Source organism: Hylobates moloch, unplaced genomic scaffold (genome assembly GCF_009828535.3).
Source record: "Hylobates moloch isolate HMO894 unplaced genomic scaffold, HMol_V3 SCAFFOLD_11, whole genome shotgun sequence".
In the NCBI taxonomy this organism is placed as follows: Eukaryota; Metazoa; Chordata; class Mammalia; order Primates; family Hylobatidae; genus Hylobates; species Hylobates moloch.
Window position 1 is genome coordinate 1,770,118 of NW_026652286.1, and position 16,975 is coordinate 1,787,092.

A 16,975-nucleotide genomic window follows, 5' to 3' on the forward strand; every position below is an offset into this window, starting at 1 on the left:
AGCAGCCAAGTTGTGAACACAAAGCAAAAATTCTTTTTTTTTTTTTTTTTTTTGAGACGGAGTCTCGCTCTGTTGCCCAGGCTGGAGTGCAGTGGCACGATCTCAGCTCACTGCAAGCTCCGCCTCCCGGGTTCGCGCCATTCTCCTGCCTCAGCCTCCCAAGTAGCTGGGACTACAGGCGCCTGCCACCACGCCCAGCTAATTTTTTTGTATTTTAGGTAGAGATGGGGTTTCACCGTGTTAGCCAGGATGGTCTCGAACTCCTGACCTCGTGATCTGCCCACCTCGGCCTCCCAAAGTGCTGGGATTACAGTCGTGAGCCGCTGCACCCAGCCAAATTCTTAAGGAAATTAAAAGGTCTAGTCCAGCAAAACAATCTTACTGCTGATATGGAGAAAGTTTTAGTGGTCTGGATAGAAAATCAAACTAGCCACAACATTCCCTTAGCCAAACCCTAATCGAGAGCAAGTCCCTAAATCTTTTCACTTCTCTGACAACTGAGAGAGGTAAGAAGCTGCAGAAGAAAAGCTGGAAGCTAGTGGAGGTTGGTTCATGAAGTTTAAGGAAAGAAGCTGTTTCCATTAACATAAAAAGCACAAGGAGAAACAGCAAGTGCTGATGGAGAAGCTGCAGCAAGTTATCCAGATCTAGCTGAGATCATTGACGAAGGTATCTACATTAAACAACAGATTTTCCAAGTAGATGAAACAGCCTTTCATTGGGAGAAGGTGCTATCTAGGATTTTCATAGCTGGAGAGAAGTGAATGCTTGGCTTCAAAGGACAGGCTGATGCTCTTGTTAGGGGCTAATGCTGCTGGTGACTTTAAGTTGAAGCCAGTAATCATTTACCAGTTCCAAAATCCTAAGGCCCTGAAGAATGATGCAAGTCTGCTCTGCCTGTGCTCTGTAAATGGAACAAAGTCTAGATGACAGCACATCTGTTTACAGCATGGTTTACTGAATATTTGAAGCCCGTGGTTGAGACCTACTGCTCAGAAATAAAGATTCTTTAAAAAATGTAACTGTTGTGTTGATGCACACCTGTGGTCCCAGCTACTCAGAAGGCTGAGGTGGGAAGATTGCTCAAGCCCTGGAGGTCAAGGCTACAGTGAGCTGTGATCACGCCTCTGCACTCCAGCCGGGGCAACAGAGCAAGAAGACCCTCTCTCAAAATAAATAAAAATAAACAAATATAATGTAATTGGTCACTGGCAATGCACCTGGTCACTAAGGCCTCTGATGGAGGTGTACAAGGAGATTAATGTTATTCTCATGCCTAGTAACACAACATCCATTCTGCAGCCCATGAGTTCAGAAGTAATTTCAATTTTCAAGTCTTATTCTTTAAGAAATAAGGCCGGCCAGGTGTGGTGGCTCACACCTGTAATCCCAGCACTTTGGGAGGCCAAGGCAGAGATCATCTGAGGTCAGGAGTTCAAGACCAGCCTGACCAACATGGTGAAACCCCATCTCTACTAAAAATACAAAAATTAGCCAGGCGTGGTGGCACTCACCTGTAGTCCCAGCTACTCAGGAGGCTGAGGCAGAAGAATCGCTTGAACCTGGGAGGCGGAGATTGCAGTGAGCCAGGGTCATGTCACTGCACTCAAGCCTGCGTGACAGAGCGAGATTCCGTCTCAAAAAAAAAAAAAAGAAAAAGAAATAAGGCCATAGTGCTATTGATAGTGATCCACTTATGAATCTGGGCAAAGTAAATTGAAACCTTCTGGAAAGGATTTGTGATTCTAGTTGCCATTAAGAGTTTTGCCAATTCATGGGAGGAGGTAGAAATATCAACATGATACAGAAGTTTGGAAAAAGTTGATTCCAACTTTCATGGATGACTTTCAGAGATTCAAGACTGTAGTGAAGGAAGTAACCACAGATGTGGTAGAAATAGCAAGATAATGAGAATTATAAGTGGAGCCTGGAGATGTGACTGAATTATTGCAATCTCATGATAAAACTTGGCATGGTGCCTCATGCCTGTAATCCCAGCACTTTGGGAGGCTGAGGCGGGCAGATCATTTGAGGTCAGGAGTTTGAGACCAGCCTGGCCAACATGGTGAAACGCTGTCTCTACTAAAAACTAGTTGGGTGTGGTGGCAGGCGCCTGTAATCCCAGCTACTCGGGAGGCAGAGGCAGAAGAATCGCTTGAACCTGGGAGGCGGAGGTTGCAGTGAGCCAATATCGTGCCACTGCACTCCAGCCTGGGTGATTGAGTGAGACTCTGTCTCAAAAAAAAAAAAAAAAAAAAAAAAAATTGAATGAGGCCAGGTGTGGTGGCTCACACCTGTAATCCCAGAAATTTAGGAGGCTGAGGTGGGAGGATTGCTTGAGTCCAAGATTTCAAGACCAGCCTGGGCAACATGGTGAAACCCTGTCTCTACCAAAAAAAAAAAAATACAAAAATTAGCTGGGCATGGTGGTGCGTGCCTATATTGCCAGCTACTGAGGCTGAGGTAGGAGAACTACTTGAGCCTGGGAGGTTGAGGCTGCAGTGAGCCAAGATCGCGCCACTGCCTGGGTGACAGAGCAAGACCTTACCTTAAAAAAAAAAAAAAAAAAGCCGGGCGTGGTGGCTCACGCCTGTAATCCCAGCACTTTGGGAGGCTGAGGTGGAGGGGATCACCTGAGGTCTGGAGTTCGAGACCAGCATGACCAACATGGAGAAACTCTGTCTCTACTAAACATACAAAATTAGCCAGGAGTGGTGGCGCATGCCTGTAATCCCAGCTACTCGGGAGGCTGAGGCAGGAGAGTCCCTTGAAATCGGGAGGCGGAGGTTGCAGTGATATGAGATCGTGCCATTGCACTCCAGCCTGGGCTAGGCAACGAGCGAAACTCCTCAAAAAAAAAAAAAAAAAAAAAAAAGAAGACCACCAAAAGACAAAATCTTGAATGGATGAGGAGTTATTTCTCATAGATGAGCAAAGAAGGTGGTTTCTTTTAAAAATTATTTAAAAATTTTTATTTTCAGCATAAACACCTTGAGGAAGTAGTTTTTTAAAGATGGAATCTATTTGTGATGAAACTGCTATAAACATTGTTAAAATGTCAACAAAGGATTTAGAATATTCCATAAACTTAGTTGATAAAGGGTTTGAGAAAGTTAGCTCCAATTTTGAAAGCAGTTGTGCTGTGGCTAAAACACTATCAAACAGCATCCCATGCTGCAGAGAAATCTTCTATGAAAGGAAGAGTCAATCGATGCAGCAAAACTTCATTGTTGTCTTATTTTCAGAAATTGCCACAGCCACACCAGCCTTCAGCAACCACCACTCTGATCAGTCAGCAGTCACCAACATTGAGGCAGAACCCTCCACCATCAAAAATATTACAACTCACTGAAGGCTCAGATGATCATTAGCATTTTTTTTAGCAATAAAGTATTTTTAATTAAGGTATGTGCGTTGTTTTTTAAGACATAATGCTGTTACATACCCAGTAGTATATAGTATAGTGTAAACATAGCTTTTATCTGCACTAGGAAACCAAAAATTCATGTGGCTTGCTTTATTGCAGTATTTGCTTGAAATTATGATGGTCTGGAACCACACCTGCAATATCTTCAAGGTATGCCTGTGTGCAAAAATGTCTACTTATATGACAGTAATTTCCAGGAGCGAGAGATGGGTTCTGGTTCCTTAGTTTGGAATGATATATTCTGGAAATACCATATGCATATGTACACAAGAGTTTCATGCAACAAGAGATTCTCCTTTTATGGTCCCCTTGCTAAATAATCTGGCAAATAAGTCATTAAAAGGTCTTCTTGGTGTATGATGTGGCTGAGGAAAATTCTGAAGGCTGTTACTCAGCTCTGCCATCTGATTGGGTGTGGCTTAGGGGAAGTTGCTTGCCTTTCGTTCACAACTCTTTTTTTTTTGAGACAGGGTTTCCGCTCTGTTGCCCAGGCTGGAGAGCAGTGGTGTGATCACGGCTCACTGCAGCCTTGAACTCTTGGGCTCAAGGGATCCTCCTGCCTCAGCCTCCTGAGTAGCTGAGACTATGGGCATGGACCACCATGCCCAGCTAATTTTTTTTTTGTGGGGGTAGAGACAGAGTCTTACTGTGTATGCTGATCTCGAGCTCCTGAGCTCAAGCAATCCTCCTGCCTTCGTTTTCCAAAGTGCTGGGATTACGGGCATGAGCCACCACATCTGGCCCACAATTTAATATTCTTCATCTGCCCCTTTGATATAACTTAAAAAGTCTAGTTGAATCATGGCAAAGAAGATATGTTAGAAACTAGAGAATACCATTCTTACCAGGTGATAGACCTGATGACTCATGTATTTCAAGTTCTCCTGACTAGAATTCTAGCCACCTGTCCTTGATAGTACTTGTTCCTGCTCTCTTCTGAGCCGGCAATTTCTAGGACTTCTGTAGGAATCAGTGACTACTCTCTAATAACAAATATATAACTTGTACCCAAGGAAGAGGAGGTAACTTTTGGCAAGTAAAATCGTCAGAGAGGGATAGGGTATTACCTACTTCATTTTGAAATGGAGTTCCCTTTGTCTTATGAGCCACAGACTCTTTACTATTAGGAGTGCAAGAGAAACGCTGAGGAAACACACTGTAAAGTTACTCTCTTCATAGGTTGGAACCTGCTTAAAGCAGTTAGGAATCAGCCAGCCATCTACGTTTATTGAGTGGTGTTATTATACAAAATTAGTTCTTAATGTGGAACGAGACAAAAACTTCTCCACCTGTAGTCCCAGCTACTCAAGAGGCTGAAGCAGGAGAATTGCTTGAACCCGGGAGGCGGAGCTTGCAGTGAGCCGAGATTGCGCCACTGCACTCCAGCCTGGGCGACAGAGCGAGACTCCGTCTCAAAAAGAAAAGAAAAGAAAATGACCTGGAGAGAGACAAAAACCTCTCTTATTTTCCAGATAATTTTTGTAGTGGTCAAATGTCTTTACAAAATGGCTTGGAAAAGAGCTGTAAGTCTTAAAATAGGGTCTTTCTTTCTTTTTTTTTTTTTTTTTTTGAGAGAGTCTCGCTCTGTCACCCAGGCTGGAGTGCAGTGGCGCGATCTCAGCTCACTGCAAGCTTCACCTCCCGGGTTCACGCCATTCTCCTGCCTCAGCCTCTCCGAGTAGCTGGGACTACAGGTGCCCGCCACCACGCCCGGCTAATTTTTTGTATTTTTAGTAGAGACGGGGTTTCACCGAGATCTCCTGACCTCGTGATCCGCCCGCCTTGACCTCCCAAAGTGCTGGGATTACAAGCGTGAGCCACTGCGCCCAGCCGGGTCTTTCTTTAGGTATACTTAGGAGAAAGGCAAGTACAGTAATTGCTCTTTGGAAACTGTAACTTAAGCGAAACTACTATAATGAAACCAATTTTACCATAGGCTAATTGATATGAACAAGAGTTAAGCTCCTGTGACATATTTCTGGCTACGAAAACGTCACCAAGCATCTAAAACACCCAAAACACTTCCTATATTAAACATTGAAATAAATGTGAGCTGTATGTACATCTAAGAAAGATTAATAAAAATATAACTATTTGATTTTTGGTGCATCAGTGAGTGACAGCAGTCAATGTGGGGTGAGGTAAATCAAGGAATAGATGTTTGCAAAGTGAAAATTGTGAGGAACACGCCCATGGTTTTAACTACTATGTAGTTAAAACATAAACAGGAACAAATATGGTGAGCGCCCTGAGACTTAGTATTGCATCATTATTGTTGTGCATCTGTGTGATTATTGTATGCTTTACATATTTTTACATCATTTTGTATTCATTTATTTATTTTCCAACCTGCTTATTCCCATTCTGGCTCCCAGGTGGCTGGAGCCTATCCTGGCAGCTCAGGATGCACTGGGAGAGCCTGCCCTGGACGGGATGCCATTCCGTCACAGGGTGCACTCACGCATACACCCACACTCACTCCGACTCAGGTAGTCTAGGCATGCCAGTTCATCTAATGTGCACATCTTTGGGATGTGAGAGGAAGCCAGAATGCCCAGAGAAAACCCACACAGACATGGGGAAGTGTGCAAACTCAGACAGTGGCCATGGCCAGGAATTGATTTTTTTTCCTTCATCAGCATTATACAAAACAACATTGAATGAAACAACATTATTTGAGTACCAACTATAAATGCATGGTCATAGAAACATGACACAGCATGGAATATTTGGAGAGTTGCTTTGTTGATAGGTATGGCTAGACTGTAAAGTTAAAGATGTGTGGCAGATGAGCTCCTAGAATGGAGCTAGATCTTTGTCTTGCATGCCTTGCAAAAGAGGTGAACTTTATCCCATAGGCAGGAGGGAGTCATTGAAGCATTTTAAGTTATGGAATAGCATCAAGTTTTACATAAGTATCTAAAAAGATAGACTGTAATAAGTTACCACTAAAATACTAGGAGAGCATTGTATAAAGGGAGAGAGTATTTGGGGAGAGGTGAGAAAGCTTCATGGACTTGACCTGGGTATTGAAGACTGCATAGAACTGTGAGAGAGGAATTGATGTGGATGATGGGTATAGGCGAGGAGATTCTAGATAAAGGGAGTAGCTTAAGCAAAGGCATAGAGACAGGAGATTTACAGGGCTTATTCAGGGACCCTGAATAGATCTGTGGCTAGAGCTATGGAGTGTTTGTGATATGAGAGAGATATCAGAAAGCCCTGAACTCTGGATGGCCTGGAATGCCTGGCTGAGAAGTTTGGACTTTGTCTCGGGCCAGCCATCCTCCAATATGTATTTTAGGCAGCTAACTCTGATAGCATTGGTTAAGGTGACCTAAAGTGACAAGTGTACTGATGCAGAAGAACCAGTTAGAAAGCAGTGGGCATAGTACAGGTGAGGATATCTGAGGGTTGCATTGTAAGTATTGATTTTCTGAGGGCTTGATGTTTTCTAAGCGTGGAGCCTGTTTGTGAATGTTTTAGGGGAATGAGCTTCCTGAAAGCACAGCCATCTTACTTTTCTTGTCTAAAAAAAAATGCTATCCAAGTCCTTTTTTAGTCTTACTGGATCCAGTTCTGAACTAAATTTATAAATTAGCAATCACTGCTTCTTAGAACAGCAGTGATTGGCATTGAGATCACTTGTCAATGCCTGCTGGCCTCACAGCCTGACAGCTATTGTCTAGGGAATAGTCCTGGGTTCTAGTCTTGGCTGAGGCTGTGATTTATTATCTGATCTTGAACAGGCCCCTTTCCCATCCTAGGCCTCAGTATCTGATGTGTAAAATGAGATTAGATAACCTCGGATTCTTGTAGCTTTAAGCTTCTTGGATCTTTGTTGGAGTTAACTGTCATAGAAAAATTTCCCTGTCAGCCGGGGGCGGTGGCTCACGCCTGTAATCCCAGTACTTTGGAGGCCGAGGCAGATGGATCACGAGGTCAGGAGTTTAAGACTAGCCTGGCCAAAATGGTGAAACCCTGTCTGTCTAAAAATATAAAAATTAGCTGGGCGTGGTGGCAGGCGCCTGTAAACCCAGCTACTCAGGAGGCTGAGGCAGAGAATTGCTTGAACCCAGGAGGCAGGGTTGCAGTGAACTGAGATTGCACCACTACACTCCAGCCTGGGTGACAGAGTGAGACTCCGTCTCAAAAAAAAAAAAAAAAAAAAAAGAAAAAAAAGAAAAATTTCCCCTGTAGTAGGCAGAGGTACAATAATGAAAAGTCTCAGAAAAGTAAGGGGCCTTCCTGAGGATTAAGAATAGGCTATATGGTGCCTGTCGAGCCTCACTGTATTTGTAAAATACATACTTTACCTGAATTCTAGCTCTTACTGAGGACTTTGATTTATTGCTTAAAAATGTGTAATATTGCTTAGCAACTTTAGAATTAATACTTTAGGATTCTAGAATTAGAATTACTGGGCAAGTAAAATACATATGAATATTTGTTAAGAGGAATGCAGAAGAAGAGAAAGAAAATGGAACACGTCTGGATTGTGCTTGGGCTTAGAATGGGAAAATACAGCAGGAAAGAATTACGCAGTGGGGGTTTGGGGGAGGAAGACATAACCCTTAGATTTATATGCTTATTTTTTAACATAAAATGCACAATAGGAATGTGGATTTGCATAATGTAGGCAGATGAAATTAAAAGGTAACATAAGGGAGGAGAGGAATTTGTAAATGGTAATTATCTCTTGTATTACCATTCCTTGGAGAAAAATGAAGGCTCTGTAGTTCCAGGAGACCTATGCTATTAGCTATTCCCTATGAATGATATCAGCTGGGGCTGTGCCTTCCTTCCAGAAATCAAAGCCCTTGCATTTGTGCATAGTCATTGAAAGTAGAGACTGGGGCCTCAGTTTTTAACCAACAGCACTCCAGTAAGGAAAGGAGTTGACCAAGATCCCTGTGCTCTCCAGGGACAGGAATACCAACTAGGCCTTCTGTTGTCTGGAGATTGAGTAGAAACAGAGCAGCACAGGGAAACAAAAATTTTTTTAATAGTCTAATTGTCAGCAAAGTCATCTGTATACTGTCAAGAGGACAGTGGCCTTTTGAGCTTTTTGCTGCAAGAGCTTCATTTATAAAGGCCCAAGTCAGAGCCATTTGTCACTGAGGAGCAGTGACAACCTGACTGTCTGGTCAGGACTCAGACAGCAGTCTGTAGGTGCATTTTTTATTCCTTCAAATTACAGCCTCTCTCCGAGGCAATTAATCCCAGACATTTAGCGAAAGAGCTGCTGCTGTGTTTCTCCCTTGTTCTGGAAATACATCTTCTTGTATTCCGCACTTATTTTGGATACTTGATTGTTTGAAGGGTGTTTTTTTCTGGTAAAATCTTTGATAAGAAAGTATTTTTCCCCCTACTCCTTCCCGCATACCCCTCTGAGAGTTAATCAGAGATGCACAGAGTTCAACAACTGGGAAGGCCATTAATAACCCAGCCAGCTTCTATCCTGCTGGCTCAAAGTCAGCTTCTGGCTGTTGGAATTGATGAGGGTTTCTCTGGTGTTTCCCTGAAAAGTATTCCTCCTGTGTTGGAGGAGCAATACCAACATATTTGTGTACTCTGTTCTTCACACTTTTAAGTCACTACCCTTGGAAAGGGTGTTGGCTATGTTGTTAGAGCCCAGTATTTAGCACCCTTCACTGTTCCTAAACTGTCTGGGTCTGCCTTTCTCTCACTTTTCATCTGGCAAGTATCTTCCAATTCACTCATATTCAGTCTCTGCCTGCCTGACCAAATTTGTCTCCTTCTATCTCATAGAGCCTTGGCTTGATGTCGACCTTGTATCAGCACGGAAGGGAGTGGCAGGTTTCTGTGTAATTTTCTAAATATATCATTATTTTAAGTACTTTTAATTCCTGTGCTCTTCTGTTGGAACTTACCCCTCTCCCTTCAGTTCTTCCGCTAAATATCCCATGCATTGAAATTTCTTTTCCCACCTCAACCCATTATCTCTGAATCTTCCCCTCTTTCTGGACTATAGGATCTAGAGAGTCATCAGTTACTGTTTCTGCCTTCAGTTATTTGGAGCTGTGCCTTTGGTCCAGGATTTCTGTGTATCAATACTAAAACTGATGGCCTTTTCCCCTCTTCTTGTCGAACTTGTCCTTTTGTAGGATATTTTGACCTTTGCCACCTTACCCATTCCGATATTCAAGGTTTTACCTGCTCAGTAAATGTTTGAGCTGGTTTGGTTATAGGCTATTTTATCCTAGAGGTCTGTGGGTTCTTTTCTCCCATAGGCAGCATCTCATATTGTTTATTATGTTTCACATTTTCCTGGTCATGCTGGGTCCTCTCCTGTCATTTCTCCTTCAGAGTTCTCAACACTTGGAATTTGAAATCTTCCCTGCCTTGTATTGAGATGATGTTTAGCTCCTATTTCTCCATTCTTAGCCAAGATGTTAAATAAACTGAGGACCAGCATGAGCACCTCCCCTTACTTAACATGTTGCCTCTTCTATGGTGCCTCGTGTAACCTTCAGTCTGAGACTGCGTGTATTTGAGTCAGCTGATCTCATTCTTGTTTTCCTCTATATATCCTCCAGTAATCTCTAAACACTATAAAGCCATTATCTCTGACCATATTTTGCACCCTCTCTTTTCCATCAGTTTTTTAAAAAGTTGGTAAAATACACATAACATAAAATTTATCATCTTAATCCCTTCCCTTTATTTTTTTATTTTATTTTATTTATTTATTTATTTTTGAGACAGAGTCTCGCTCTGTCACCCAGGCTGGAATGCAGTGGTGCACTCTCGGCTCACTGCAACCTCTGCCTCCTGGTTCAAGCGATTCTTGTATCTTAACCTCCCAAGTAGCTGAGATTACAGGCACTCACCATCACGTCTGGCTAATTTTTGTATTTTTAGTAGAGATGAGGTTTCACCGTGTTGACCAGGCTGGTCTTGAACTTCTAACTTCAAGTGATCCGCCCGCCTCAGCCTCCCAAAGTGCTGGTATTACAGGCATGAGGGACCACACCCAGCCCCCTTCCCTTTTTTTAAAAAATGAAGGGATAAACCAAATCAGAAAGAAATTATTTTTAGGTTTTAATAGCAACAAAAAGATGCTTGTGACCTAGTTGTACGGGCCCACATTTTCCCCAGCCCTGGAGTCTGCCCCTTTTTCTCTGTTGTCTTGTGTTCTTTCACCAAGCTCTGTGTTACCTTTGGGCACTGGCAACTGCTCAGTACTGTCCCGTGCACTGGCTTCTCCTTCCCTGCTCTTCAGCCCTTCTAACGAGAGATAGATTCGTGTTTGTTGTCCAGAAGGAGGTGAATCTTCGGATCTTGCAGGAGCAAATTGTCAGCTCTGTAATGTGATTCTGGGAAGGCCAGCTCTCTCTCATGGGTGCGGAATAATTGGATTTGCCCCATGATGCTTCTTTTCTAGCTTTATTTTCTATTTTTTATTTTATTTTATCTTATTTTATCTTATTTTATTTTTTATATTTTATTTGAGACGGAGTTTTACTCTTGTCGCCCAGGCTGGAGTACAAAGGTGCAATCTCAGCTCACTGCAACCTCCACCTCCCGGGTTCAAGCAATTCTCCTGCCTCAGCCTCTGAACAGCTGAGATTACGGGCATGCAACACCATGCCTGGCTAATTTTTTGTATTTTTTTTTTTTTTTTTTTTTTTTAGTAGAGACAGGGGTTCACCATGTTGGCCAGGCTGGTCTCGAACTCCTGACCCTAGGTGATCCTCCTGCCTCAGCCTCCCAGAGTGTTGGGATTACAGGTGTGAGCCACTGTGCCGGGCCTGTTTTCTATCTTTTTGTTAAAGAGATGAGAGTCTCTTGTTGTCCGGGCTGACCTTGAACTCCTGGACTCAAGCAATCCTCCCCCCTCAGCCTCCCAGGTAACTGAGATTACAGATGCACACCACTGTGCCCAGCTAGTTTTTTATCTTGCTGAGGCTTAGAGGCCTCCACCCTTTCCCCTGCTTAGGATCCTTTTTAACTTCAAAATATTTTCTGACTCCTCTTATGATAATTAGTTGTACTTTGTTCAGTACTAATTGATAAGTGAAATATACAGTAATGAAAAGCTATCATGAATTCAATTGTACTTTTAAATGAATTAGTAATTTGTCACAACAGTAGTATATTTGAAAAATAATAGTATGCTTAATTTGGAAACGGTCTTATTTGTTTGATATTCAGCTACTCCTCTGTGTACATGTATAATTTGTGGGCTCCCCAGTAACTGCAGTCTGCTGGTCAGGAACTCCTGATTCCATTATTCTCTTTAACCCATCTTTTACATTCCATGTAGTCTTATCTCTTTCTCCTTGACCCTCCTTTCATCTGCAGAGTTTCAGGTCAAAGGAATAAGATCTGTTAAGGAACACAGTGTACGCTTTCTCTTTTGGGAAAATAAAAACCAAATACTTTCAATGGATCAGCTTCCAATATCCCTGGTATTGATTTGTCATTTAATGCCCGTAGCCAATTCTACCAAGATATAAAAACCATCATAGGCTTTTGTTTCTGGCTTGTGAAGTTCCCAGTGGTCCACTTAAAAGCCAAGTGTTGCCTTAACTTCAGTTTCAGGGCCAGTTTGAAGATTATCTCATTGATTTGAAGATAATCCAAAGGGAGAATTCAGAAAATATCCCAAATCAAGCTCTCAAAGGTTCATTTATTTTGTGGAGTTGGTTAAGCCGCTAATTAACTGCTCTGTCCAGCCAGTGCCCTTTGGCTTATTATCCCTTTGATGTACTGGAAACTAAAACATGTGAAGCTCCTTTCCTCTTCTCTTGTAGGAGGCAGTGAAGTGTAGTGGAAAGATCTAGGGCTTCAAAGTCCAATCTTCCTTGAATCCTGCCTTAACCACTTACTAGTTATGTGACCTTGGTATTTACCTGTCTGGTCTTTCGTCCACTTCTCTGTAAAATAGTAATAATACTTCGTGGCCTAGCTAGAAGGAGTAAATGGGATAACATATCAATAACCTTTGTATTAGAACCTAGCAGATACTTAATAAATGGCAGTTATTACTATTGCACGGACTGTTAACAGTCCACAAAGAAAACACCCAGACTTTGTATTCAAATGACATAACATAGGATTACATTTTCTAATATTCTTCACCATTGACAGTCTGTAAAAGAAGGTACTGTCTTTTTCTTGTGTATTTTTTTTTCTTTTACCTATCACTGATTGTTCCACATGGAAGACCTAAACAGATTTCATTTGAAGATAACCATTTGCCAAACGAAATTGGTGGGGGAATTCTTCTTCCTTTAAGACCTCCTCCCACAGCAGGCGTCTGGATAACAAGTAAAATAATAAATAATGTAAGACAACCCCCCAAGACACATTTTTCTTGCATCTTTCAATATAGAAAAAGTTTATATATATCCATTCCAAATCCTAAGATCTAAATGTGGCTTCAGTTTGAGATGCTAAGGGACCACATTAACTCAAGAAAAATCCTCCTCCTTCCTGAGCTGTTGGTAAATGCTCATACATCTCTTAGTTGAGGTTCTCCAGAAATATGTTTTATTAATGTGCCACCTAATTAGTGAGCAGCCAGATGACTAATTTCTGTGGGGTCCTCTCCTGAGTGTAAGAATGTCATTTTGGGGATGTTTCCTTTTTGGGCTGGTGGGTGATTCTTCCTTAGTGACTCTCTTATGTGTAGTCTTTTTATTTTTTTCAGGGACAATGGTGACAGATCCAGGCACCGAGCTCCACGCAATGCCCGGATGTCTGCACCTTCGCTTGGACGCTTTGTCCCAAGGTAAGAACCGAGTTGCTAGCAACAGAGGGAGCCTTCGTTAGAGCCTAGGATTTAGTTTTAAACCTACTTTCTGGCCTTTGAATTGTCCATATCTAGCATTGTTTCCTAGTGGGCCCACAGCCCAGCCCTGCTGTCTAAACTCTTGACGGATGATGGTTAGCCACATTCAAAAGAGATGAAAAAATGGTGCTGGGAGAATCCTGTTTAAGAACAGAAGTGTTGGGGGAACTTTAGAAGGAAGGGCAGAGAAAGATAGATACAAATCTGCGGAAGGACCAATCTTGGGAGATTTTATTCCTTTCTGGGCATCTGTGGATTCAGTGGGTCCCTTGGCCCAGATTTTTCAGTGTAGGTAGTTAGTATCTCTTTTGTTTCGTGGTAGTCTTTAGTCAGCTTTTCACATGTGATTCCTTGTAGGCGTTTCTTGCTGCCTGAGTACTTGCCTTATGCTGGGATTTTTCATGAACGTGGACAGCCTGGCTTGGCTACTCACTCTTCTGTTAACAGGGTCCTGGCAGGTAAGGAAATGTTTCTATGGCTTTTGAGAATGTGAAGGGGCAAGGAGCCAGATAAAGCTTCTCCCTCCGTTACCTCTGTTGATGTGATGGTGTCTTGGCATCTGTTTGAAAATTCTATTTTGGGGTCCTGGTTTGATACTCTGGTCCTTACTTCAAGGCAGGAAATGGCAGGGTTGAAGAAAAATGTTTCTCTTACCCTATTCCCACTTTCCTCAGACCTTTTTTTTCTTTTAAATTATTTGTTTAAACCATTTGTTTCTTAATCCAGCAATTCTAGCTATGCTTTTAATTGAATGATAAAGGTGCCGTGTTTCTGTTTTGGTTGGTGAGATACTCATGAGCCAGATCCTGTGATTTAATTCGGAGCTTAGTGCGCACCTCTCCACTCCTGTGGTTCTGCCAGCGTGTGGAATTTCCAGGCAGTGTGGAATCTTCTGAGGAGGGAGAAGAGGGAGACACCCTTGGAGCTGGCTCAGAAATCTCCACAGAACAGAAAATGGGCTAGGCAAGCCCCACCAAAGCAGTTTTATTATTTATTCACTTATTTATTTTTGAGACAGAGTCTTGCCCTGTCACCCAGGCTGGAGTGCAGTGGCGTGATCTTAGCTCACTGCAATCTCCACCTCCTGGGTTCAAGCAATTCTCCTGCCTCAGCCTCCCGAGTAGCTGGAACTACAGGCGCCCGCCACCACGCCCGACTGATTTTTTGTATTTTTAGTAGAGACGGGGTTTCAACGTGTCAGCCAGGATGGTCTCGATCTCCTGACCTCGTGATCCGCCCCCTTCAGCCTCCTGAAGTGCCGGGATTACAGGCGTGAGCCACTGTGCCTGGCCAGCAGTTTTATGACGGTTGAATAGCTTAGTGACAGATGTTTTTGGGCTGTGAGGCATGACGTGACTGTGTTCTGAGACATGGTGTGTGCTATTGCTTCTGCTCAGTCTCTGGAGAAGGAAATAAAGCAGAATTCCATTTTTATATGTGGCCAAGGTTGTTTCCCCATCACAGTCTTCCCCCCCCCCCCACCTCCACTGCCGACTTATAAATTTATGAATGCAAATGCATAAAAGGTATAAAAATCAAGCCACATTTAGAGGTATCTTTAATAAGCATCTTTATTAAAAGTTTTAAAATGACATTCTGTTTTGGAGAATCTGGGCCATGTGATGGTTAAAGGTGGGGAGGGATCTATTGAGGCAGTGGCACTGTCTGACTGCGAGAATGTTACAAGCTTTATCTTATGATTTCTAACCAAGCTGCTGTGACAGCATCAAGGCCATGGGATCTGGCCTTTCCTAAATAGTATGTTTGATCCAACATCAATGCTTAGAAATTCCAGAAACCTCAGTGGTTTCTCTGTCAGACACCAGGACTGCATAGGCTCTGGCCTGGCAGGAGAGCAGACTACACCACAGTCTCCTGACAGCCTCATCTGAGGAGGCTCTGGCCCTAGTTGTAAAACAGACGCTGTGGCCCGTGCCTCTCCTTGCCTGGCACTTCTGTGTGGCTTAACCGAAGGCACGTTAAAGCTTTTCACTGACAGATAATAACTTGCTGCCAGACAATACTCCAGAGCTCTCCACCCTTCTTTGTTCCAGACATCTGCCTCCACCGCCCCATACAGCACCTCCTGCCTCTCTACTGCTGGCAGATCTCTGTTTCCTTGGCATTTAGCTTTGGGGGAACAGCTGTATGTTGTTTTTTTCTGCCTTGCCTCCCAAGACCTCCTTACCTCAATTTCCTGTTTCCTACTTTATGCCTAGTGGTCTGACCCCCAAATGGCCTAATTACACTTATGGATACCTTTGAATATAGGGGCTGTGTTCCAGTGGGCAGCTGTTTACAGATGTGAAATCTGAGAAAATCTATCAAAGATGCAGAATGCCATTAGGGGAAGGAACTCTAGACTCCCTAGAACCTCACTCTTGAGTTAGATTAGCAGATGGTTTCCATTCACCATTAAACTAATTTCTACCAATTTTTCAAAATGCGTATTACTGTTTGTTTATCATTCGTTGATATTTTGATGTCCCTCTAGATTCTATTGGCAGTTGTATCATTTGTTTTCTTCTCTTGAGAAAATTCCAATAATAATAATACAGCAACAAAAGCCTAACATTTATTGAGCACTTGCTATATACTAGGGAGTGCTTTAAGTGCTTTACACATATTTCGTTTCTGTCTTGCAGTAATCATATGAGATAGGGGCGATTACCTAATTAACAGTGGAGGAAACTGAATCCCAGAGGGCTAACTTGCCCAGAGTGATGCAGCTAAGAAGTAGAAGAGTAGAGCCAGTGATCTCTAAACCTCCTTCCTGATATGCCTTCTCATAGTTGTTTTAAAGGACAAAACATTAAAATGTCATTCTTTTTCTTAGGACTTTATAAGAGGGAGAGAGCTCCCAGGGAACTTCAGTGTTTTTCTTGTTTGTTTTAATTATTCTATTTAAATGGTTCCTAGACATAGGTTTTTATGATCCAGTGGTGCTTGCTGAGGAAAATCTTATTATGTAACCGCCCTTTTCCTGAGCCTTCTTGCCTTCCTGGATACAGATGTTTTGCTTTTTATTAAACTTACTTGTGATCATGTAATTGAGCTGCTATAATAATAGCTTTCAGAGTGAAAGAGCAATTGACCTTTTAGCAGTAAGCACTCCCAATTTTCCTGGAAAGGCACTTTGTCTTGTATGATTGGAATGAGATCGTAATGGTCCCAGAACAATTACATTTAGCAGACATTTGTTCTATAGCTGTCATATGCCAGGCAGTGTTCAAGGCTACCAGAATGAATAAGACGGACTATGATCCCTGCCTTCCTGTAGCTCCAAGTCTAGGTGGTTAGCCATGATTCAGTCTTACTCCAAACATAAGTAGAACTTTTGCATGGTGAATGGCTTTTTGCAGGGATGAAGCTTGGAAATTTGGCAGATCTGGAGGGACAAAGCAGACACACACCTGCAGTTTTAGGGGGTGTGACCAGTACTGTAGTGCCAAATGAGTCTTCAGTGGACCCTAAGCAAAGCCATTCAGAATCATAAACAAAAATGGGTTTGCGGAAAATCAAGATCCATTTTACTCCTTCCCACAAGAGACTGAAAGCAATAATAGAAAACAGAAGCTACTATAGAAAAGTGTTATAAGGTGAAGAGTAAGTTATTGCAAAAAGAATTTTAAAAATATTAAAAAATAAAGAGAAAAGTGTTTTGATAGTCTATTATTCATCTCTTCTCCCTTATCTTGGTGCCTTCACCTGCAATTCTGTAGGTTCCT

The 16,975-nt window shown here is 42.5% G+C and overlaps 1 protein-coding gene across 8 annotated transcripts in view; it reads left to right on the forward strand.

Moving 5' to 3' along the window:
• Positions 1-16,975, forward strand: part of AMBRA1 (autophagy and beclin 1 regulator 1) — a 199,824-nt gene that overhangs the window by 88,312 nt on the left and 94,537 nt on the right. For all 8 annotated transcript variants that reach the window (XM_032166118.2, XM_032166120.2, XM_058424555.1 and 5 more), the window contains 2 exons: positions 13,107-13,187; positions 13,605-13,705. In XM_032166118.2, the coding sequence (XP_032022009.1) occupies positions 13,107-13,187; positions 13,605-13,705 (182 nt within the window). The remainder of the gene's footprint in view (positions 1-13,106; positions 13,188-13,604; positions 13,706-16,975) is intronic.